We start from the raw sequence: 26163 nt of genomic DNA, 5'->3' as shown, positions 1-26163 counted from the left end.
CAAAAAAATCAATCAATCAATCAATCAAATACACCTGGCACAACAGCAAACACAGGTAAAAAATCTAACCTGACAATCTTTGTCTTCTAAACGAAGCAATCTATTTACCTTTATTGAAACTATCAATATGGCTGGACTTATTTTCACAACTTGTTTTGTATATTTTAGTTGTTTTGCTAGTTGTCCTGTTCTTGGTCTTTCTGTTGCCAGACGCAGAAGCCCACAACATCTCTTAACAGTTTGATTCTGTCTTTGTTTTGGGGTAATTCGTTAGCAATTTATGAAAAATATTTACCTTATACTAAAAAAAAAAAAACCCCAAATCAAACAGATTCTGAAAAAAATCAAATCACAAACAAACTGGGAATTAAAAAAAGAATTATCAAAACTCTGGAGAAGACATTTAAGATTATCTTAAAATATATATATAAGTCAAATAACAGACCAGAAAAAATACTTATAGGAGCTATGACCCAGAAAGGGTTATACATTTGTATTTTACATGGAGTACCTATTAGCTTAATAACAATACTGACTATTCTCTGGACAAAAAGAGAAAGGGCAATTAAAACCACACACACATACTTTGTACACAAACATTTGGAAAAGTGTTCACCCTCCTTAGTAATTATCACAAGGCAAATTAAGGAAAGATATCATTTATCTCCTTGAGAGCTGGCAAATGAGTGCCTACTTGTGCCTGATGAAGTTGTATGTTGGTTCAATCATTTTGAAAAGCAAATTAGTAAAATGTATCCAGCGTAGGTATATTTGTGGTTTCCACAGCTTATTTGTCCTAGTAATTTTACTTCTGGTGAATGATCCCAAGGAGATAATTTTAAATTTAGGAGAAAGCTTTCTGCACTAAGCTGTCTGTTTATAATAGCAAAAACCCCAGATAACAATCTACGCGTCCCAACAATAGAGGGATGCCTAAATAAATGATGGTATTTCTACTTGGCGAAGTATTATAAAAATACGTAAAATGCTGCTCATAAAGGATATAAAATGACATGAAAAAGCGCTTGATATGCAAGTAACAGAAAGAAATACAAAGTTACGTATGCAGCACGGTTAGAACGCAGTAAAACATCAAGATGAAAAAACACCAAGTGGAAATATAGACATATTGAACATGATGTGCTTCTGAAAATAACAAAGTCAAATGTTCAAACATTAAATGCACTTACATATTCTTGGCGCAGGGGGTGGGGGGGATCTGGCTGCCAGAATGCTGACCAGTGCAGGTGCACCTTTGTACCTGATGCAACAGTGGAGAACCTGAGGAAGGGGTTTCAGGAGAGCTCTTCCTCTTCCCATACATTTAAATTTTCATCTTCATCAACATTTTGTATTTCATTTGCAAAAATGAAATATTAAAGAAGAAACTCGTCTCTTTGTTACATCCACGACCGGGCAAGACATAGGGTGATGAACAAAGCCACGACTCACGTACGTGCACCTGAACAAGCAGGGTATCATGCTTCCTTTTCTCCTGAACTAGGAGACTTTGGGCAACAGCACCACTGTAACAGTCCCCTGAAAGACCAGAAGGGAGGCAAGGAGACCAACTGAAACACTGAGTCCTTTCGAAGCAAAGGGGGTGAAAAATGGAACTTTTGGACAACCGTGTGTATGGTGCCTGGAAACCTCCCGGAGTCCTCGGTTCTTTCAAGGATGCGGGAGAGATTCTCCATAATCACACCTTCCAGAAATGAGAGTTTAGTGACAAACTTGGAAGCCAGCACAGAAGGCACATGCTTGAAATCTAAGCTGCCAGTACGAGATAAATTGAGCCATCAAACACAGATTGCAAAATCTTAATTCTTCTTTTGGAAGTGAAGTCTAGCTCAAAGCAGATGTCAATTCAACCGTGGTCAATAACACCAGCAAGAAAATGAGAACAGGTATGCTCTCAGGAGGAGGAAGTGTATGAAAGAGCTACTGAACAGAAATCAAGTGATAAATGGTATATTTATAAATGGAATATTTCCTGCCATATCAATAAACACAGGATGTCACAGTCATCAATGACTGCAGCCCTCCAGCGTGAGTCAGTGAGCCCTGAGGAAACTCAGGGCTGAAAAGAATACTTGCCATCTAGCAGCCATCAGACTGCAGCCACTCCCTGCAGTGAGCCCTGAGGAAACTCTTAGGATGTGAAAATACAGGACACTGGCCCCAGAGAGCTGAGGTGCACATCAAAGGAATGATTTCAGTGAGCCCAGACTCTTGCATCTTCCCATACATAGACAAGCGCTAAATTCCTTAACTTGAGATATCTGGCTTTCTTTATTTAACAATAATTTTTTGACTTTCCCAATTACCTGCTCTTTGTTGCAAAATTCCTATATATCCTGGCTCCCCCCTCGCCCCGTCGGAGCAGTTTCTGAGTTATCGGAAACACTGTCTCCTGGGCTGCAGTCCTCATTTTGCCCCAAATACAACTTAACTCGCAGGTCTCACGTTCTGCATTTTTAAAAGTCAACACAAGAAACCATGGAACGTTTTATGATGAAAAAAGGGAAAGAACAGTCACACCGGAGAGACTAATTTCTACCTCTTTTAACTGATTATTAAACGGGTTACTGAGTGTGCATAGCTGAAAACAGTTGATTCAAATTATATGAGCTCTTGATTTATAAACAAGGTTCAGGGGCTTCCCTGGTGGCGCAGTGGTTGAGAGTCCGCCTGCCGATGCAGGGGACGTGGGTTCGTGCCCCGGTCTGGGAGGATCCCACATGCCACGAAGCAGCTAGGCCCGTGAGCCATGGCCACTGGGCCTGCGCGTCTGGAACCTGTGCTCCGCAACGGGAGAGGCCACAACAGTGAAAGGCCCACGTATCGCAAAAAAAGCCCCACAAAAAACAAGGTTCAGGGCTGCAGGTACCTTCATTCACTCCATCATCCAACACCTGCTTATTATAGCCATGTTCCAAGGGCTGAGCGCCAGGGAGAGAGGAGAGACCACATCCTGCACTTCCTGTAGTGCAGAATCACACCCAACCAGTGCTAATTGGATGCCCGTGATGACCCACCCCTCGCAGTAGTTCACGGGGATTACTGAAGCGCACACTTAAGTCTGCCACTGACCACATGCTTCAGGCAACATTCTCTAGAGAGCAAGCACCGAGGCAAAGCCCAGGGGCTGAGGCTTCACCGGGAGGTGCAGTCCTGGGGCAACAGGAGTGTGGAAGAGGGGCGGCCGGGAAGGGGGAAACAAGTACCACTCTGGCTGCAACTTCACACCAAAGCAGCAGGTTGCTAGGCCAGAGGAGGTCTTCCGAATGGGCCTTGTGGGGCATGTGGGAAGGATGTAGGCCTCTCTCTCGGCTCTCCTTGGTCAAACCTCCCATGCACTCCCAGGTGTGTTACCTGCCCCTCCAGGTGGCTAGATGCTGGTGTGAACTAAAATATCACCTGCCATATCAGTGAACAAAGGATGTTGCAGCCATCAAGCCATCACATTACAGCCACACTGACGTGAGCCCTGAGGAAACTGAGATGGAGACAAACGGGCTACCTGGTGCCACCCTCAGCCACTGCAGCCACCCCCAACGGTGCACCCTAAGGGGACTCAGGATGGAGAAAAGCAGGATACTGGCCCCAGATAGCTGAGGAGCATATCAAAGGAATGATTTCAGGGAGCCCAGAATCTTGCATCTTTCTATACACAGAATAGCACTAAATTCCTTAACTTGAGATGTCTGGTTTTCTTTTAAAGATTTTTTTTTTTGTATGTGGACTATTTTTAAAGTCTTTATTGAATTTTTTACAGTATTGCTTCTGTTTTATGTTTTGTTTTTTTGGCTCAAGGCATGTGGGATCTTAGCTCCCTGGCCAGGGATCGAACCTACACACCCTGCATTGGAAGGTGAACTCTTAACCACTAGATTGCCATGGAAGTCCCTGGTTTTCTTTCTTTCTTTCTTTCTTTTTTTTTTTTTGTGGTATGCGGGCCTCTCACTGCCACTGCTGTGGTCTCTCCTGTTGCAGAGCACAGGCTCCGGATGCACAGGCTCAGCGGCCACGGCTCATGGGCCCAGCCGCTCCGCAACATGTGGGATCCTCCCGGACCGGGGCACAAACCCGTGTCCCCTGAATCAGCAGGCGGATTCTCAACCACTGCGCCACCAGGGAAGCCCCCTGGCTTTCTTTAATTGACAATAGTCTTCTGATGTTTTGACTACTTCATTGCAAAAACTCCTGTACATCCTGGTTTCCCCCTTGCCTCTTTGGAGCAGTCCCTCAGAACTATCTGCGAGGCTATGTCCCGGGCTTAAGTCCTCAGCTTTGCCAGCCAAATAAGACATAACTCTCAACTTTTAGGTTGTGCATATTTTTTTCAGTCGACACTGGGAAGCCTGGATTTCACATGTCACTTGGAAGTGGAGAGAAAAGTTACAGCCTCCTCACGTCCTCTTGGGTTTGACTGGCCCCCTATGGCCAACGCAGCTCCTACCTGTGTGGGAACAAGGCAGCTGTGCCCTAGCTTCACCTCGGTGGAGTCTGAGGGAGCTGACCTGGGGACAGACCTCTCCACTGGGCAAGAGGCGAAGCCCCAAGGCAGCGGGGCTGAGGCAACCTGGGAAGCACACGGCGGGTGCGGTGTGAGATGTAGGCAGTAAAGTGTAATCAACACACAGGATTCAATGCAGAAGGCATGAACTACCGCGAGTAAAGTTCAAAAAGAATGACTTCCCTGGGCTTTATTTGGTCCCTTCCCTTCCATTCAAGGGAGGATTGCTGCTTGCTAAGGCAGAAATGCAGAACGTGACACAGAAGAGAGAGCATAACATTGAGAGTTATCAGTCAGTGCTTTAGATGTTTCAGCTCATAACCCTAAAACCTCAAAATTCCTCACTAAGTATCTGTTCGTATAAAATCTACATTTGGACCTCACCCAGGCCTGTGATGCAGATACTATTATTCGCGTCACACGTGTGCAGGAAGGGAGGCTGAGAGGTTCCAGAACCAGGCCAGAAAGTGGCCTGGCAGGAACTCAGATCACACCTGCCAGGCTCTGCTCTGGGCTCACCCCACGCAGGGTCCCCAGGCCTGAATGCTGCGCCTGACTCCGGGCTCTGCGGAGCCTGGTCTCCCTCTTGCCACCCGCTTCTCACAGACGCTGCCTCCTCTCAGTCAGGTCAGCGTGAATGGGGCGCAGGTTCCAGCTTCGTAGCTCATCTGGGCCCCTGCAGCTTTACTCCGCACGTTTTGGCAAACACACCAAATGCTGCCTGGACCTCTTTGATCTTGCCCCGGCTTCACCTTTCAGGTTTGGGGGAAGGAGAAACCCAAAGATGGGATTCCACAGAAGGGAGCCGGTGGAGTCAGGTGCTCTGGGCCAGCTCCAAAGAAAGCCAAGACGTGTGGGAACATCTTACATGGCTCTGCCCCGGGACTCAATGCATGCACACAGAGCCACTCAGGGCCAGGGCAGTTCGCCATGTATTATCTGCTCACAGCAATTTCAAAACCAAGCTGTGAGCAAATTTTTGCTTTTGTTTGGAAAAAATGTTGCTTAATAAGAAGAAAGGATAGAAATGGACCTGCTGAGCTCCAAACTTGAAAGAATTGGCTAGATGGCAACCCAGCATGTCCTCAGCACAGCACCCCTGGATTCTGTTGTTTCCAAATTCCTGGGCTCTCCAGAATCACAGCCAGTTTAATCTTCTTCAAAGGTGTGGAGACAGGTCTCTACCTGTTCCCTCTGGGCTGGAGCTTTCCCGGAGGGAAAATGGACCAGTTCCCAAAGGCTGCGGCTAGAACCTATACATGTGAGAAGAGGGGGAAAAGGGACTGAGCTTCCATGACAACCCATCCTGTGCCAGGTCATGCTGGAAATGTTCATTCCCATCAGGTGCCCAAACATGCCCACAAGGGAGTTATTATCACTCACAAGGTTTCCTAGGCAGTAGTTGGTGGAGCTGGAACCAGGACCCAGGCCTTTTTATGTCTATATTCAGGCTCTCTATACCAGATCATGCTGTGGCCCTACCTGCAGAATGCCAGGCACATTCTCGGTTTTGTTTTGTAATCCCCGGAACTTCCACTTGTTTGCTTGCTATCCTGATATTTACCTTCCTGTCTCTGTTTTAATTTGTACTTTCTTCCATTACTGCAAAGATTAAATAGCTTTTGTTTACTGGTTGTCATTTTTCTCCATGAATTGCTCTTTCAAGCTCTTTGCCTATTTTTCTAGTGGGATGCTTCACATATTTCTTAGTGATCTGTGAGACTTCTTAGTGATTCCTTACATATTAAGGCTATAACGGTATAAACCTCTGTTTGCAATTATCTAACCATGGGATTTGAGATGAAGAAGGTGTCTGCCTGTGTATAGAATTTTTTATACCAAATAGTGTTTTAATTATCCCCCTTGGAAAAATGACTTTTTAGCATATTGAGAATTCAAATGATGACTGTTTACTGATTAGCAAGACTTAGTAAAGAAAAAAAAGGTAGTTTGATTTAGTAAATAAGCAGTTAAACCAATGGCGATTAGACCTTACTCCTCCAAGTGGGTCTTGGAAAGAAATAAACCAATGAAATAAGAGCTCCTGATTGTGATGTCTGGTCCCTGGAGAGGGACCAAGGCTCTGCTCAGGGGGGCTGGCTACTGTGATAAAAAGGAGTTTTGGGGTTGGGGACAGAGCACTTTGTAAAGTCTGAGCCTGGGTCACAATTGAACGTATCCACCTTAAAGTATACTCATCCCCATAAAAGGGCTTTACTTAAAGAGATAAAATTGTCATTATATGCAGATGACATGATATTATATATAGAAAACCCTGAAGACTACATACAAAACTACTAAAACTGATAAACGAATTCATCAAGGTAGCAGGATACAAGATTAAAATACAGAAATAGGTTGCATTTCTTTACACTAACAATGAAATAGAGAGGGAACATTAAAAAAAAAATCCCTTTTAAAATTGCATCAAAAAAATAAAATACTTGGGAATAAACCTGACCAAGGAGGTGAAAGAATTATATGCTGAGAACTATAAAACATTAATAAAAGAAATTTAAGATGATTCAAAGAAATGGAAATATAGCCCATGTTCTTGGATTGGAAGAATTAACAATGTTAAAACGGCCATACTATCCAAAGCAATCTACAGAGTTAATGCGATCCCTATCAAATTACCCATGACATTTTTCACAGAACTAGAACAAATAATCCTAAAATGTATATGGAACCATAAAAGACCCAGAACTGCCAAAGCTGTCCTGAGAAAGAAGAAAGCAGGAGGAACAACTCTCCCAGACTTCAGACAATACCACAAAGCTACAGTAATCAAAACTGCATGGTACTGGCACAAAAACAGACATATGGATCAATAGAACACAATAGAGAGCCCAGAAATAAACCCACACACCTACAGTCAATTATTCTTTGACAAAGGAGACAAGATTATACAATGGGGAAAAGAAAGTCTCCTCAGCAAGTGGTGTTGGGAAAGCTGGATGCATGCAAATCAATGAAGTTAGAACACACCCTCCCACCATACACAAAAATAAACTCAAAATCGCTTAAAGACTTAAATATTAGACATGACACCATAAAACTCCTAGAAGAGAACATAGGCAAAACATTCTGACATAAATTGGACCAATGTTTTCTTAAGTCAGTCTCCTAAGGCAATAGAAATGAAAGCAAAAACAAACAGATGGGACCTAATCAAACTTACAAGGGCTTTTGCACAGCAAAGGAAACCATAAACAAAACAAAAAGACAACCTAGAGACTGGGAGAAAATATTTGCAAATAACGCAACCGACAAGGGCTTAATTTCCAAAATATACAAGCAGCTCATACAACTCAATAACAAAAAACAAATAACCCAATTAAAAAAAGGGGAGAAGACCTAAATAGACATTTCTCCAAAGACATACAGATGGCCAACAGGCACATGAAAACATGCTCAACATCACTAATTATTAAGAGAAATGCAAATCAAAACTACAGTGAGGTACCACCTCACACCAGTCAGAATGGCCATTATTAAAAAGTCTACAGGGCTTCCCTAGTGGCGCAGTGGTTGAGTCTGCCTGCTGATGCAGGGGACACGGGTTCGTGCCCCAGTCTGGGAAGATCCCATATGCCGCAGAGCGGCTAGGCCCGTGAGCCATGGCTGCTGAGCCTGCGTGTCTGGAGCCTGTGCTCTGCAACGGGAGAGGCCACAACAGTGAGAGGACCGCATACCACAAAAAAAAAAAAAAAAAAAAGTCTACAAATGCTGGAGAGGGTGTGGAGAAAAAGGAACCCTCCAACACTATTAGTGGGAATGTAAATTGGTGCAGCCGCTATGGAAAACAGTATGGAGGTTCCTCAAAAACTAAAAATAGAACTACCATATTACCCAGCAATCCCACTCCTGGGCACATACCCAGACAAAACTGTAATTCGAAAAGATACATGTATCCCTATGTTCATAGCAGCACTATTCACAATAGCCAAGAGATGGAAACAACCTAAATCTCCCTTGATGCTTGAATGGATAAAGAAGATGTGGTACATATATATGATGGAATATTACTCAGCTATAAAAAAGAATGAAATAATGCCATTTGCAGCAACATGGATGGACCTAGAGATTATCACACTAAATGGAGTAAGTCAGAAAGACAGACAAATACCATATGATCTCACTTTTATGTGGAATCTAAAATATGACACAAATGAACTTATCTATGAAACAAACAGACTCACAGACATAGAGACCAGACTTGTGGTTGCCAAGGGGGTAGCAGGTCACGGAGGGATGGAGTGGGTGTCTGAATCACTTTGCTCTACAGCAGAAATTAACACAACATTGTAAATGAACTATATTTTAATAAAATAAATTTTTTTTTAAAAAAGGAAAGTCCTCTACCTATACAATTCCCAATATGCAGGGGCGTGCTGGGTCAGCTCACATTGACTTAATACAGCTGACTGTTAACACTTTCAAGAATGTTGCGAGCGGGTTCTTAACATAACCATCATTAAAAATTAAACTACGGGGCTTCCCTGGTGGCGCAGTGGTTGAGAATCTGCCTGCCGATGCAGGGGACACGGGTTCGTGCCCTGGTCCGGGAAGATCCCACATGCCGCGGAGCAACTAAGCCCGTGAGCCATGGCCGCTAGGCCTGCGCGTCCGGAGCCTGTGCTCTGCAACGGGAGAGGCCACAACAGTGAGAGGCCCGCATACCGCAAAAAAAAAAAAAAAAAAAAAAAAAAAAAATTAAACTACATAAAATTACGATTAAATTATATTGAGAACAAAGGTAACAAATATTCAGAAATCACCACTTCCTAATTACTTTATCTTGTCATTTCCTATACTCTGGGGGTTATTTACATCTATTCTGTCTACACGATGGAAATACTCTCTACTGGTGGCCTGTGCGTCACCTCCCAACTCTATCTTCAGAGTCAACACCTTGGTAGCTTGAAATCGGTCATGGAGGGAGAATTTATACGTAGAAATGGACAAACGCAACAAATAAGGACTTCATTTATTGTTGATTTTCTAGACTGAAAGTGACAGAGAAAATGTTAATAACAGATTAAACTTAAAAGTGTGCTGTGTTTATAGTCATTACACTGGGAGTGGCATAAAAATTATGAAAATATTCTTCCAGTTTTTGAAAAGTATTATCCAATTCAGCAAAGAAGTTGCTTGTGTTGTTGACAAATGAATGAAGTTCAGACCTATATTTATGTCAGGAAGACTGTTGCTCATCAACTACATCCATAGGTTGGCCATGGATAAGAGAGTTTGGTGAAAATTTTATTTATTGATTGATGGATTGATGCATGCATGCCACACCTCACGGCATGTGGGATCTTAGTTCCCTGACCAGGGATTGAACACGTGCCCCCTGCAGTGGAAGTACAGAGTCTTAACCACTGGACTTCCGGGGAAGTCCCTGGTGAAAATTAATGAAAGCATTCTCTGAGTATCGATGGGCTACATGGAATTTACAGTATGAAGAGTCCATCTTTTATTTTTATTTGTAAATTTTGTTCTACATGTACTTTCTGTCAGTAGGTGATAATAAACGTATGTGATATATAGACATACATAATTTCCCCCCAGAGCACTGGTTAGTTGTTAAACACTTACCATCACATGGGACAATATGGTTCCATGTGTGGGAGAATGGGGCCTAGATGGGATGCCTCAAAAAATAGCCAAATAAACAGGCCTCTTCATCACCAAGTAACAGAGCATGTACTCAGTTCAACTGCAACATGTAAACAGGCTACAGCCACAGCCTGTTTTTGTAAAGCTCTGTTAGAATAGAGTAGGCTCTTCATTTACATATTTTCTGTGGTTGTTTTTGCACTAAAATGGCAGAGTTGTTGTCACAGAGACCAGAAAGCCCTTCACAGAAAAACTTTGCACTCCTTGGGCTACAGAGAAGTGAAAAAGACCATCTGCGAATGACTCAAGTTTGTCCAAAATATTTTATAAATATTTTTCTAATTTTAATATTACGGCATTTTTTGCCAAACAGAAATTTCTACTTTTATGGGTATAAATCTACCAAGATAATGATTTCTTTTCCAAATGGTGAGCCAATTGTCAATATCTTTTATTCAACGCTTCTTTCTTTCCCCGCCAGATTGAAATGTTACACTTAGTGTCTACAACGGCTCTACTTGTGGACTCTCTATTCTGGTCCCCTTGACTCATCTGTCTATTCTGGCACCAACAGTTATTATAGTTTAAAAATATGTTTAAATATCTGCATTTAATTCTTTCAGAATTTCTCTCCCTAGTCTCACTCTTCCAGAGAACTTTTTTTTTTTTTTTTTTTTTTTTTTGCGGTATTCGGGCCTCTCACTGTTGTGGCCTCTCCCATTGCGGAGCACAGGCTCCGGATGCGCAGGCGCAGCGGCCATGGCTCACGAGCTTAGTTGCTCCGCGGCATGTGGGATCTTCCCGGACCGGGGCACGAACCCGTGTCTCCTGCATCGTCAGGCGGATTCTCAACCACTGCGCCACCAGGGAAGCCCTCCAGAGAACTTTATAATCATTCAGTCGAGCTCCCCACATTCCCTTAATGTCATGGTGATATTTGCTGGGAGTGTTATAAAATGGTAAATTTGCTAAGAATGGATTAATCAATGATACTGAAGGCAGACATAGAGTGTATAGGAAAAACCCTTAAAGATCAATAACTATCTATCTTAAGTGTCTATTGCGTTTCAAGAGCTCTGCTGGGTTAAAAAAAAAAAAAAATAAAGGACCGTGCCCACACCTGTCAATCATAGTGAGGTCTCAGAAGTCAAGTGCTCCCTGGAGCCTCAGGCCAGGCGAGGCAGCCTCTCAGGAGAAGGGCTTCCTAGGAGCCCTGACCCTCACGCACAGCAGATGCTCCTGGTACCAGGCACCTGTTAGCCTTTGTTATTTCATTTGATTTTTATCTTCTAATTGCAACACTTTAAAGTAAAAAACCCATCTACAAATATCCTAAAGCCGGCCATGTGAAAAGCAACGGCCACAGGGCTAAAGAGGAAAACATCCACGGAGGGTGCCTGCCGAGTGCACCTTAGGTGGGTGCGTGGGGATTCACCCACCGGGAGGGATGGAGTGGGCCGGGCCTGCCTGTGCAGAAGCATACCTAACTCCAGGCTGCGCCCTTACGCTAGGTGAGCTCAGTCAGGCTTTATGTGGGGCTTGAACCAGCTTCCTCTCCCACCGAAGGAGGATAAAAACACACAGTAATTGCCATGAGGAGTAAGCTTCATAACACCGAGCACCTCACATGTGCCGCTTCATTTAATCCTCCCAAAAACCCTATGTAGAGGAGGTCCCGAGGCTCAGAGGGAGGAGTGACCTCTCCAGGGCCACTGCTGGTGAGACGCAGGACAGGGGTCTGCTGAGCAGGCCGGCTCCAGGGCTCAACTGCTAGGCTGTGCTGGTTCTTTAAAAACAAGCAAACACACACGCACACGTGCATACCCATCACACCCACACATGCACGCGCACACACATAGGTGAATGCACACACACATATGTACATACCCACATGTATACACACAGATAACTTACCTACGGGCACACATATACACACATACGATACCCACTCCCATACGTGCAGGCACATACACACTTACACACATGCACACACAGAGTTTGGGACCCTGCCTTATTCCTTCACAGATTTTAGACTGACTGTCTGAGGGTAAGAAAGTCCAAAGAAACTAGTTCTTCAGTGGCGTACTGAACATTTTTTTTTTCACACTTGTGGAAAATTGAGGTGTATTTGCTCTAAAGCACCTACATCTTTATTTTATTTAATTGTGCAAGCCCAATCTGCATAATAGTTTTTCCTTCTGACCACTCTGGAAGAGATGTTCCCCATACATGTATTTAAAAAAATTTTTCATGATGTGAATTTTCAAATAAACACAAAACAGAGAAAACAGTACAATGAACTCCCAACATCCCAACAATCATGGATATTTGGCCCGCCCTACTTTGTTCATGCCCTCCCCATCCTCCACTTTCCCATCCCACACCCCTGGAGTGTTCTAAAGCTAATCCTAGACATCTCTAACGCTTCACTTGTAAATACTGTGGTGTGTATCGCTAGCAATAAGATGTTTTTATTTTCATAAACCTTAATTCCTTATCGGTTAGGACTCTGTTTAAGATGCCCTGATTCTATACGGACTTTTAGCAATGAGATAACACCCAGTGTCTAATGGAAAACACATAAGCACTCATTATCATCATATGCCTCTCTTGTTCCTTCAATGAGAGTCTGGAAACGCCATGGAAACCAAGAGAAACCTGGCACATGTGGGTTGCTGCTCTTTTGGAAACAGAGGGAAGATTAGAGAAAAAAAGAGAAATTTTAATTGAGGAGAAAAAGTGAATTCCCTGAGTTCAGGAGAACAACAGGATTTATTTTAATGCCATCAATCGTCTCAGAAAGTCTATTTATCACGATGTGAATGCCAAGTACGTAAGACTAACTCCTGTTGGGGCCATTAAATAAGATATCTGGTGTTGATCACAGAAAGAGGATTGGAAGGATGCTTGATTATGCTTTCCATTTAAACATCGATGGCTCCTGACTCCCCCTCGCAGGGGAAGTGCGGGCCCCGCACAGAGAGAGACCACAGCCCCAGGAAAGTCTCCATGTGGGGTGCTGAGGAGGGTGCTTGGGGGTGCATAGGAGAGGGAGGAAGAAGCATATTTCAGCCCTGTGCCTGCCCAGTGGACTCAGCGCGTAGCAGGTAAGTCTGTGAATGAGTGAGAAGACCAAGGGAGGACATCCCAGTGCTGCTCAAAGCTGGGCTGATCCCAGCCGAGCAGGGAGGACCCATAGCCTCATGCATGTGCAGGGGTGCCTGCAGGAGCCCCAGGTCACAGGGGTGCTGGGCAGGCGTACAGGCTTTGTCTTGTGCCCCCGGTGTAATCACCAACATGAGCTCCAGGTGAGGAGGGTGGATGGGGAGGTCCTGCCCCTCAATTACTGGGCCCGGGTCATCACATCTGAGTGACCCCCTGAGGAAAGCTTTTCCACCCTCATCTTAAAGGAGAAGAGGCCCAGCACTGGGGCCAGATGTCGTTATGTATGAGTTTGCATCCCTCCCAAATTCATATGCTGAAATCCGACCCCCAGCCTTTGGGAGGTGATTAGGTCATGAGGGGGGCTCCTCAGGAATGAGATTAGGGCCCTCACGAAAGAGATCCCAGAGCGCTAGCGAGCTCTCCCCCTGCCCTGTGAGGACACAAGGAGAAGGTGGCTGTCTGCAACCTGGAAGAGGCCTCCACCAGAACCCGACCACACTGGCCCCTGATCTTGGGCTTCCAGCCTCCAGACTGTGAGAGAGACATGCCTGTTGTTGATAAGCACCCCAGTCTATGACACTCTGCTATAGCAGCCAGAACAACAACAACAGCGATTCAGGAAAGCAGGGGCACCAGGAGCCGATCCCAGGCCTGCCCCAGGCAGATGCAGGAGAATGAAGCACCACACGTTTCCCAGAGAATTGGAACTTTCTGCATTCAGTGCCCAAACTGAAAAGCTAGAGCATTCGAGATGGAAACTTTGTGAAATGCAGCCACTCTTCCCTGAGAGATGTTCTGCAGGATGGGACCCCTGCTCTGCTCTGATGGTGCTGTCGGCGGCTTGCGGGGCTGGGCCTGGCCTCTCTCTACGTGGTGGTGGTGTGGCGTGTGGGGGAGGTGTTGGGGGAGGGGGTTCAGCCAGCCTACCTGCCTCCGAGGTGCCCTCCCCACCACACCTGAGCCCAGCCCTGCTCCCACAGCGAGCGGCAAGGCAAGGTCCTAGTAGCCCCAAGTTGGGACTGATTAGATTTCAATACAGGTGCGCTGAACGTGGATGGGAATGATTGAGACGCCACTTGCAGAGGCAACCCGGCTGTGAAGCAGGATTTGGATTCAGTCCCACCTCTAACTTGCCTCTGGAGGAGCGTGATCCCAGAAGACACACCCTTCTCCTTGGCCCAGGAACTGAAGAGAAAAACGAATGAGTAATCTGCTCCTCAGTTGTAAAAAAAAGAGTTTTAAAACTAACAACATAAACCAGGCTCAGTGAGAGGAGGCGAGTACTGCTTGAGGGAGCGTGTCAGACAACTTAATTACTCAGTAAGCCCTGGGTCTTATCTCAGATTTTGGAGCACTCTCACCCAGCATACCACTGGAACTGAATTGGCTATTTTTTTTTTTAAGCGATTACGATGCAAGGATTTGAGGGGGACTGAAATGAACAGAGACGCAGCCCCGCACCCCAGGACCCATTCTTGGAATCACTGCAGAGGAAGGACAGGGGCCATGCTTTCTGAGGGCAGTGACTGGGTGTTGCTGCTTTATTCCTGGCACCGAGGCCAGCGGAGACCCGGTACCTACAGGCCACCTTGAGCTGACAACCAGGGAGGGAACGACATGCCCACTGGGACCCATCACAGCCTCAGCACCAACAGCATCTCGAAGGCCTGCATTTCTACTGGGCTTCGGGGTCTGCATAAGAGGGAAATCCTGGTCTTCTGTGTCACCTTCGCAGGCTGAGGTCCTGCCAGGCTGACCTGCACGGTTCAGGGTCTGGCTGTCACAGTCCTCACTCTCTCCCTCCCGCCCCCATCTACGTACAGAGACACCGATGGAGCCAACGCAGACTTCGGCTGCGCTCGGGGAGGAGGTGCTAGGTAGCGCCTGAATGGCTGAGCCGGTGGCTGAACGGGCGGTCTAGACGGGGAGCCCGACTTCGTCCTGCCCGGGAAGCACGGCGTGTGGTTTGTCAACAGCCACTGGCCACCCCTGTTTCCACAAGGCTGCCTCAGGAATGGTGTTTCTACAGGGTGGAGCTCAGACAAATGAACCCACACCAGGGGCCGCTGTAGGAGCGAGGAGACCCTCTGCGACAACACTGAAGGACGGGTCCCCGGCCCCCAGAGTCCAGCAGGTCACAGAAGGTCAGAGCTAGAAGGTACCAGGGGGTGTGTACTCTGCGCCGGTCTCAACCGGCCCAGGCCCAGATGCCACCCACACTCAGGGAGGGAAACGGCCTGTCTCAGGACTTAATTCGGGGTTGCCCCCCCCCCACTCCACTAAGCCTGTGTCCTCTGCAGGAGGCAGAGCGTCGGTCACGGGGTGATCACACCTGTCCTCGTTCGTTCACCAAACATCTTCTGTGTCCATTACCAGCCATGCAGCAGGAGGCACTGGGGACACAGCAGCCGCCGGAGGACCATACTCCAGAGAGCAAATGTCAGCAGGAAAAAGGCAGAGCCAGTGCATGCGGTGCAGGCCAGAGGCGGGGAGCGGACGGGCAGGATGGGGTGGTGGGGAGGTGCACGGCACACACTTCCGCGCTGCACCGAAGTAGCGCCCAGCTCGGCACACGCACCCGTGTGGAATCGTTACGGAAACGGGTTCCCTTCCGGCACCCACAGCCTGCAGGCACAGGGTCACCCCACTCACCCCGGGGGGAGACCATCCACATGCGTGGCTTTCAAGACCCGCCATTTGCCCACAGCACTGAAATGTGTGCACCTGGCCTGCAGGTCCACTTCTCTACTTGGATATGTCATAGGCACCTTCAAACTGAGCTCCTGATCCTCCCCCCAGCACCCACTCCCCCGCGATGTCCTAGATCTAGGAAATTGCACTCCCTTCTCCCGACGCACAGGACAAACCTCCGGAGTCCTCGGGGCCCCCTCTCCTCTCGGCACCCACATCTGATCTGTCAGCATGTCCTCTTGACTCTACTTTAGGAACCAGCTGCTTTCAATACCTCCACTGCTGCCCCCACGCCCCAGTCAGGGTCACCCTCACCTCACACTGCGATGGCCTCCTAACTGGCACCCCCACCCCCCCGGCCTCTGCCCTCTCCCCATTCCAGCCACAGTCACTCTGATCCAGCTGTCAGAGTGACCCCGTGCACACGGTGGCTCAGACCATCTCTCTCCCCTGCTCACAAACCCTCCGGGGCGTCCCACCAACTTCAGTCCTGACGACAGCCCACAAAGCTCGGCGCAATCCGGCCTTGCTGCATCTCAGGCACCACCAGGCACACTGCATCACCACCTGAGTGTCGACAAAACCCCAGGGGGAGCGCTAGACGAGGAGGCCCGGGGTCTCCTAGGCGCCTGCCTGCTCCGCTCCCACCCAGCCCCACAGTAGGCTGTCTGGAGATGGGTCTCGAAGAGGAGTGGGGTCCGGAGAGGCCAGAGAGCACGGAGGAGCATCCACGCCAGCAAGGCCCCTTCCAGGATGTGGACGTACCACACAGACCACAGTCAGGAGAGCATCCAGCTCAGCTCCACGTCCCAGCGGAGGATGCTGAGGTCCAGAGAGGAGCCCTGACTTACTAAGTGCTGAGAAACATGAACACCCACCAGGCTCATCCAGCGCTTCCAATAGGCAGGCTGGCTGTGGCGTGTGGATGCACAGCTTTCACTGCTCCCCTGCACGAGTGGCCGGGGTGGTGCCGGCTGGCGCAGGGACTCTGCCTCTGCCCGTGGCGCAGGGGATGCCGCCCTCCTGACAAGCTGACCCTTGACCTTTAATAGGGCCGATGCACTCTGGGGTTTTTAAAGGACTAATTGAGGAGCGTCTAGTTTTAAAAGACATCAATTTCAAGTGATTTAAAATGTTAACTTTTGTATTTTCAGAATTTGTTCCACTAATGTATTGCATAATAGTTATTATTTTAAAGGCAGAAAACAAGTGATTTGGGGGGCGGGTAGGGGGACCTCGGAGACAACTTGATCACTTAAAGTCAATTTTTTTGCATAAAGCAAAGTCAATGCTCCTCTCTTCTCCCCGATTTAAAAAAAAAAAAATCCGTGAAACTGTTTTACAGAGAATCAGAAAAGAAGCAGGGCAGAGGAAGGTTCAGGGTCATCAAAAAGAAGAGCATGTCTGCAGAGAAGGCTGCAGGGAACAGCTGATCAGAGAAAACAAACCTTGGGTAAAACTGTTCCACAGACAAGCCAGACTGAAGCACAGTCCCTGCACTCCACCAGGAACCCGACAGAGGGACTTTGGTAGAGCTCAGCACCTCGGTGGTGACTACAGGACAAGACATCACAGTTACCTGCTTTTCTTTCCTGGTGTATGTACCCTGTCACCTAGATCAACGCCTGGCCAGTAGCAGGCATTTAATAAAGATCGGTTAAACAGACGATTATTAGCTAAGAGTTATGAAAGGGAGCAAAAATTACCAGAGAAGTAAACAATCTGAAAACATTTTTAAAAACCATTCCATTTACAATAACATCAAAAAGAATAAACTACTTAGGAACAAATATAACCAAGGAAGTAGACTGAAAACTACAAAATACTGCTGAAAGAAGCCCTAAATAAATGGAAAGACATCTGTGTCCACAGATGGGAAAATTTCATGATGTTAAGACAGCGATACTCTCCAAGTTGACCCACAGATTCAGCAAAATCTCTATCAAAATTCCAACTACCCTTTTTCCAGAAATTAACAAACTGATTCTATAATTCATATGGAATTGCAAGGGACCCCGAATAGCCAAACCAATTTTGAAAAAGAAAAAGTCAGAGGACGCACATATCCCTGATTTCAAAACTTACTACAAACCTTCAGTAATCAAAACAGTGTGTTACTGACATAGGGAGAGACCTATGGACCAGTGGAATAGAGTTGGGAGTCCAGAAACAAGCTTATACATCTATGGCCAATTGATTTTAGACAAGGTGTCAAAACCATTCACTGGGGAAAGAAAAGTCTTTTCAACAAACGGTGCTGGGACAACTGGACAGCCATGTGCAAATGAATGAATTTGAACTCTTACCTCACGCTACATACAAAAAGTAATTTTAAAAATGGATCCAGGGCTTCCCTGGTGGCGCAGTGGTTGAGAATCTGCCTGCCAATGCAGGGGATACGGGTTCGTGCCCCGGTCCGGGAAGATCCCACATGCCGCGGAGCGGCTGGGCCCGTGAGCCATGGCCGCTGAGCCTGCGCGTCCGGAGCCTGTGCCCCGCAACGGGAGAGGCCACAACAGTGAGAGGCCCACGTACCACAAAAAAAAAAAAAAAAAAAAAAAAAAAAAAAAAAAAAAAAAAAAAAGGATCCAAGTCCTAAATGTATAGAGCTAAAACTATAAAACTCTTAGAAGAAAACATAGGTTTTGGGACTTCCCTGGTGGTGCAGAGGTTAGGAAGCTGCCTGCCAATGCAGGGGACACAGGTTAGAGCCCTGGTCCGGGAAGATCCCACATGCTGCGGAGCAACTAAGCCCGTGTGCCACAACTACGGATGTTGGAGTGCCTAGAGCCTATGCTCTGCAACAAAAGAAGCCACTGCAATGAGAAGCCCACACACCACAACAAAGAGTAGCCCCCACTCTCCGCAACTAGAGAAAGCCCGTGCACACCAACGAAGACCCAATGCAGCCAAAAATAAATAAATAAAATAATTTAAAAAAAAAAACAAAAAAAACCCTTGGGCTTCCCTGGTGATGCAGTGGTTGAGAGTCCGCCTGCCAATGCAGGGGACGCGGGTTTGTGTCCCGGTCCGGGAAGATCCCACGTGCCACGGAGTGGCTGGGCCCGTGAGTCATGGCCACTGAGCCTGCGTGCCCGGAGCCTGTGCTCCACAACGGGAGAGGCCACAACAGTGAGAGGCCCACGTACCGCAAAAAACAGAAAAAACAAAGAAAACAAAACTCTTGTGCACCAAAGGGCACTATCAATAAAGTGAAAGAAAAACCCACATAATGGGAGAAAAAATTTTCAAATCATATTAACCGATAAGTATCCAGAATATTTAAAGAACTCTTACTCAACTCTTGTTGTATGATTATAACTCAATAATAAAAGACAAACAATCTAATTTAAAAGTGGGCAAAAGACTTGAATAGACGTGTCTCCAAAGAAGATATAAAATGGCCAAGAAGCACATGAAAAGATGGTCAACATCACCAATCATAAGGGAAATGAAAATCAAAACCACAATGAGATACCACTTCTCATCCACTAGGATGGTTATAATTTTTAAAAAGTGCTGGTAGAGAAATTAAAATCCTCATATCTTGCTGACAGAAATGTAAAATGGTCTGGCCACTGTGAAACGGTTCGGCAGTTCCTCAAAAAGTTAAACACAGTTACCATATGACCTAGCAATTACACTCCTAGGTATATAGCCCAAAGAACTGAAAACACATGTCCACACAGAAACTTGCACATGGATGTTCATAATAGCTATTAAGTAGAAACAACCCAGCTGTCCACCAACTGATGAATGGATAAACAAGATGTGGGAGAGTATTTAGTCATATAAAGGAAAGAAGCACTGACACCTGCTACAGTATGGACGAACCCTGAAAACATCAAGCTAAATGAAAGAAGCCAGTCACAAAAGGTCACGTGTTGTATGATTCCATTTATATGAAACGTCCAGAAGAGGCAAATCCAGAAACAGAAAACAGGTGAGGAGTTGCTAAAGGCTGGGAGGGGTGGGGGAATGGGAGCGACTGCTTAATGGGTACTGGGATTTCCCTCTGGCGTGATGACAAAGTTCTGGAATTAGATCGTGGTGACGGGCTGCACAACAGTGTGAATGCACTGAAAGCCATGGAATTGTACACTGAACAACAATTTAAGCAGTGACATTTATATTATGTAAATTTTACCTCCAAGAATAAACAACAACAAAGAATGATCCAGGTACTGTAGTTGAATAAAAGTCTAGAGTTAACAAAAGGACTGAAATACAAAAGTTGCTGGGACTTTCCCAAGACCCACTGACCTTGTTTCTCTGGGTTGCGGACCTGGGATGGCATGTCCTGGATTTCCAGGGTCCATTCCCCCTCGGCCTTCTCTCCCCAACAGTGCACAGTCATGAACTCCCAGTTTGTAAAGCCTTCGTTGGAATGATCCAGCAACCTGCAATTGGAAATGTGGGGTCAGAACACAGAGTCCCCGAAGGGATGGTGGCCGGGGTGACCAGCCCACCGAGGGCTCTCCTGCCTGGGAATTATGCCCAGGTGACTGCACAGCTGGCTGACGTGCCTCCCAGGGCAGAAGGGGCCTGGCCCGTGGCTGGCGTGAAGGTGCAGGAGATGCTGATGCCTTCAGGCTCTGGCTGTGCAGCACAGCCCTGCACGGTACCTTCACCTCCGTGACCTCACTGGGTCTCCAAACACTCTGAAAGGAAGGCAGTCAGGCTGCACAGGTGGCGCCAGCATAAGGCAGGGGCTGGGTCAGCGGTGGGCTCCTCCTCCCACCCTAATTCGCAGACGAGAGGCCCCGGGAGTAGGGATCTGCTGCAGGTCCCCCCTCCAGTGACTAGCTGAGCTAGAATGCCCTCAAGGGCATTTTGACTCCTGTCCTGGGTTCTCTCCATCACCAATGAATGCCCCCATGTTCCACCCCAGGAGGGGTGCTACAGAGCCCGTGACCCCCAGTTCCTGGATGAAGGCTGGGCCACTCTATCCTTCCCCCAAAGCTGCAAGGTCATCACAAAGGAGGCCTTTCTAAAATGCTGGTTTATGGAACGAAGGAACCTTTCACATTTGTCTGAGAGCCAGCTCTTGTGGTTCTTCTCCAGAAGATACAAGTAAGAAAAAATGAACAACTACTCAAACTTGTGGGAAAGATGTTGTCCCTTAATCTCCAGGGTTTAGCAGGTTTCCGCAGCTGCATTTGGGGGGGAATGCAACAGGCCTGGTGGTTTTCCACTGCTGACAGGAGGTACCCCTGGGCGCTCCTCCCATGGCCCGTGTCCCCTGCAGGTGCAAGAGCCCCCTTGATCCTTCCAGACTGGAAGAAGGTCCTTCCTGTTGGATCTTTGGCCCCGGTCCATTTTCTCACGCTTGGTTCAGGCAGAAACAGGGAGCAACTCATGGACACCCTCCTTCTCCAGCACCCAGGTCCTCTCAGTCTCTGTAGAAGGAACAATTCTGGACTTTTCCTTCACAGCCTAATTTTCTATCTCTATTTTGGAATAACAATTTTTTAACGTAGAGGCTCTTTACTGTTCATCAGAAATTCAGATATATGTTTTGTGTGATGTCAGATTCAATTCCCAATTGAGGGTTCTCCAAACATCCATTGTACAAAAATGTTCATCAAGGAAATGTGCTTTGCGGGGAGGGGAAAACCTCTACTTTTTTCTGAGAAACCGCAAAGGTCAAGACTGATCTTCACACATGATGCCAGACTGAATCCAGGGCACTGGGGACAGAACAAAGACAAGCTCTTTCAAGGGCTGACGTACTTAAGACGTCAGCTTACTCGGAGCGAAAAACACCTGGAAACCCGAAAAAAGATTCTGAATTAAGCAAGATATGAAATAAAGTAGAAGGTAATCGATCCTACACTTGATCCTAGCCAAAAGGCCGAGAAGCGATTGGATCCTAAAACAAATTCTTGGTATAATCACACAAACTGCCTTGGAAAAAACCAAATTCCCAAGACTCAGATGACGGCCCAGTGGCTCCGACGGGTTGAACATGCTTGATGGCGCTGGCTCAGTGTGACCCAGGGAGCGGGCAGCTGTGAACCAGGTGAGCGCAACAGCTCCCGCTCTCTCACCCCAAGGGCTCCAACCCTGGGCCTAAGCAGAGGGATGGAAGTTAGGAAGGGATGAACACAGAGCCGGGTGCTGGAAGGTTTCTGCTGACGGGTAGGCAGGTGTAAGCAGGATGGGAGCACAGCCAGCCCCTGAGCCAGGGACCATGCCAGCATTTCCACCTGTATCATCACATCCAATTCTTGTAACACTCTTAACTGTGATGGAGGGGTCACAGGACGTTTCCAGGGTTGAGGAGTGGTGGCCAGCTCCCAGGTGCCCCGCTGGGACGTGAAGGAGCAGGTTGTGAGCTTAGACCTCTGGGCTCCAGAGCCCACGCCGGCCCTCCCTGGTCACTGCGGCCCCCACCCAAGCCTCCCCGTGCTCAAGGTCAACGCAGGCCACCATTTGGGGTCTGCTCCCAGCTTCTGCCTCAGATTCAAGGGTTGTCAACTTGGATGCCTCTAGGCATCTGGCCTGGAGCAAACGGGGGTCCAGCGAGGTGACCTCACGAGAGCCTGGGCACGAGCAGCCCACGCCCGGCCTCAGTGCTGGTGCAAGGACAGGGCCCTGGGGTGCTCTAGTGAGTATCTGCCCTGGAACGTGAGCCCAGTATTGGACAGCTTCCAATTTTTCAAGAAACACTAGAAAATTGGACTTTTAAAGGAAATCTCTAAAAGTTCTGATTAATAATAACAACAACTCTGGTTGCAAAATAGCACAAAGCTGTAGCTTGCCACCTGGCACCCTCAAAATACTCGTGCCCATGGTGGTCTCCCACGTGCAGAGGGTGGCCCGGGCCTACCTTCAGAGGGGAGATGCCACCTGTCACTCTTATGCTATGAAGGGGGAGCACAGCAGGGGCCAAGCTTGGTGCCCAAGCCCTGGGAGCTGATGAAGCCAGGGTCTGGTCCCCGGGTGTGTGCAGTACACTGAGGACAAGCCCAGGGCTGGGCCCACAGTCTCCTGCCACAGAGAGACCGGGCTGCTGGGTTGTCAGGGGGAGCCCAGGAGGACACAGCACATTCCTCTCTCTCTGATGGAGGCCGACTGCCTCTCTGTGTGTCATGCAGAGCAGCTGGGAACAGAGGGGCATCAAGAAAAAGGGCCCCTCTCCTGCCTGGTCCTGTCTGGAGGCTGTCATTCACCCCCATTTCTGAAACCTGCAGCCCCAAGAAGGGCTGCAGCCCTGGGCAGTGCACCCAAACGAGGCCAGGGGGCCCAGGCGGAGCACGCAGGCAGCGGGGGCTGCGGTTCAGCGGGCAGGGCAGTCTCGGGGTGCATCCTGAGGGGTACTGGGCACGATTACCAGTTCTGTTTTTCAAGAGAAGCGGGAAATGCTGATTTGTCTGTGAAACCTTTTTTCTCCCTCTGCCTCGTAGCTGGAAGGAGCCGGAAAAGGAGGCCCAGGCCCCTCTAGCCTCCCCTGAGCTCCCGATACCCCTTCACTCTGATGACCCGCAAGTCACATAAACGCAGCAAAGCGCTTCTTCTTGTCTCGAAGTCTGTCGAAGAAATGACTCCACAGCCTTGCACAAACCGGGCACCACAAACTGTGCACCAGGCTCTAAGAGTTCAGAGCCTCCCTCTCAGAGCATCTGCTCCACAGGGACCGTCCCACAGGTCTTGCATGGGCAAGACCTCCGCAGAGAGAAGCTCCCAACACCTGTGCGTCTCCCTCAGAGCCTCCTGCCTGTGCAGGCTCTACCCCAGGACACAAAACAGTGTTCCTCTGACACGCATTCTCACTTAAAATGCAGAATGAATACGATAAAAATGATCTCCAATGATCTCAGCAATGAAGTCATAGCCAGAATTCCATGCATTTCTCCACTAAGCAACGAAACAACCACAAACCTTTGTCACTACTTACTGCCTGAAATGGAGAGTTTCCCAGGGAGGCTTTGAAGGGCAGGTTGCAGGAGGTTATTTTTCAGGTTTGTTGGGTCTACGTGTGAGTGTCTTCAAGAGGCAGAAACAGCTAGACCCCCAACGTGCCGGGCGCCTTGCAGGGCCATGTGACCTTGAGGTGAGCCCGGCTCCCGCCCCGGCCCCCCAGGCCAGCCTGGATTTACCTCTTTGCCAAAAGTTGAGACTTGGTCCCTGAGGGAGAAATCAAGTGGATCTGCAGGTCTCCTCGGCGTGGGTGGGAGATGGTAATGCGGGCCACCACGTGCTCCAGGTAGCCCACACGCTGGTCTGAGTGGTCGGCACAGGCGGTGGTCAGGGCGCTGGTCCTCAGCGTCTGCACCACGGGGATGCTCCTGGTGGAGGAGGGAGGGGCTTAGTACTTGGCACCTGAAGCCCTCAGTCGCGCACGAGGGGGACGGATCCAGGCCTCCCGGCCGCAGCCCCTTGGTCTCACACTCAGAAGTGCCTGTCGTGGTTACATCAGCTGCCCAGAAGAGGATTATCATTCTGGAATTTGCTTAGAGACATTTAAAGAATGTCTTCTTGTGCAGACTCGGCTAAGGTACCCATGGATCCGCCCCCTCAGTGCCCTAACCCTTTGGCCAGCTCATGTCCTCAACGCCTGGGGTCTGCAAGGCTTTAAAACCCCAGCACTTCTGTCTCAAAGACTGGCCTTGAAGATGTAAGTCGTGATGCTGAATGATAACAACAGCAAACATTTCCTGAGTTGGCTGTGTGCCGGACACCAGCCCCTGTTGTGAGAATGCACGAGGACCGACCCGTTTGATCCAGAGAGAGATCGAGGACCATGCCCGACGTCACAGAGCTACCGAGAGGCAGAGCTGGCCTTTGAGGCTCTGAGTCCCCAGAGGTACCCAGCTTGTGTGGACCCACACTCGTGTTCAAGAAATCAGGAAAGAGGAGACGGACAAGGGACCCAGGGCCAGACCTGGCCTCTTGTGCTGAATGCACTGGTCGAGGCCACAGTGACTGGACAGGAGACGGTCTGCTCAGGACCATCTGCTTGAAGGCTGGGGGCCCCTTCCTCCCCTATCCCGTGAAGGGAGTGGATGACAGTTCTCTGTACAAACTCAGGGAAGCTTTATCATCTGGGGTGGAATCTGAGGACAGGCACCAAGCCCCAGTCATTCAAGACTCAGTTCCACCAGGATTTTCTCACATGCTCCCCAGATGGAGCAGACAAGCCTGCACACGACACTGGGGCTCTGCCTCTGAGTCTGCACCACCGTGGCTCACCCCAATGGTCTGTAAGCTGAACAAAGGCCACCCTCCTCCCAGCAGCACAGGAGTAATTCCCCACCGCTTGGCCAGTGCTCTGTTTATTATGGGGAGCACTTTTCCCATCATGCCCGACTTCCCTCTGGGGAGGTGCAGGGCTCACAGCGTGGGCTCAGCATCTCAGGAATTACGTCGCTTGGCTCGACTGGGCCCGAGTCATAAAAAACAATCAAAACACTTGTAAACAGTGATGTAATTCCCTCAGAGACTCTCCAAATATTTGAAAACATGATTTGCATACATTCTAAATTGATTTAGAGATGCTGATTTCTTCCATTGCCTTCTCCCAAGTTTCACTGTCTGTGTTTACAGGTCAGTGGGCCCCCCGCTGCGGGAGATGCAGTGCAGAACAGAAAGCTCTGGAGAGTTCCAGCCCCGCCCGGGCACACATGCATCTCCAGGTAAATTATTCCCGGCCCTCTTGCACTAAGAACGCAGCGTGGGTGCTGCGGGGAGGGGACCCCTCTGTGTGAAGACTCACTAAACAACCCCATCCATGCTCTCCTGGGCTGAAGACCAAGATGGAGGTGAAACAGAAACAAAAGTCATAATGAAGTGTTTTTTTTGTTTGTTTGTTTTTTTTGCGGTACGTGGGGCTCTCACTGTTGGGGCCCCTTCCGTGGTGGAGCACAGGCTCCGGACGCGCAGGCCCAGTGGCCATGGCTCACGGGCCCAGCCGCTCTGTGTCATGTAGGGATCTTCCTGGACTGGGGCACGAACCCGTGTCCCCTGCATCGGCAGGCGGACTCTCAACCACTGCACCACCAGGGAAGCCCGATAATGAAGTTTTAAACTCTGTACCTGCCCCCACTCCCAACCATTTGCCAATTAGGGTTCGGAGCAATCACCCTGCTCTAGAAACAGACCTGGGATCCCAGCCAGGAAACCTGAATCCTAGGGATGAGGTGCAGGCATTCAGAGAATAGGAG

At 48.3% G+C, this 26163-nt stretch overlaps 1 protein-coding gene and 1 pseudogene across 3 annotated transcripts in view; both read right to left on the bottom strand.

The window, feature by feature from the left end:
* Nucleotides 1–26163, bottom strand: part of PCSK6 (proprotein convertase subtilisin/kexin type 6) — a 196041-nt gene that overhangs the window by 35849 nt on the left and 134029 nt on the right. For all 3 annotated transcript variants that reach the window (XM_067030118.1, XM_067030119.1, XM_067030120.1), the window contains exons 12-13: nucleotides 24100–24288; nucleotides 20261–20397 (exon numbers count right to left, since the gene is read on the bottom strand). In XM_067030118.1, coding sequence (XP_066886219.1) covers nucleotides 20261–20397; nucleotides 24100–24288 — 326 coding nt within the window. The remainder of the gene's footprint in view (nucleotides 1–20260; nucleotides 20398–24099; nucleotides 24289–26163) is intronic.
* LOC131753942 (U2 spliceosomal RNA) lies at nucleotides 21715–21863 on the bottom strand (annotated as a pseudogene).

The sequence above is a fragment of the Kogia breviceps genome, chromosome 3 (genome assembly GCF_026419965.1).
Source record: "Kogia breviceps isolate mKogBre1 chromosome 3, mKogBre1 haplotype 1, whole genome shotgun sequence".
NCBI classification, from domain to species: Eukaryota; Metazoa; Chordata; class Mammalia; order Artiodactyla; family Physeteridae; genus Kogia; species Kogia breviceps.
This window is presented reverse-complemented; position numbering and strand designations above follow the sequence as displayed.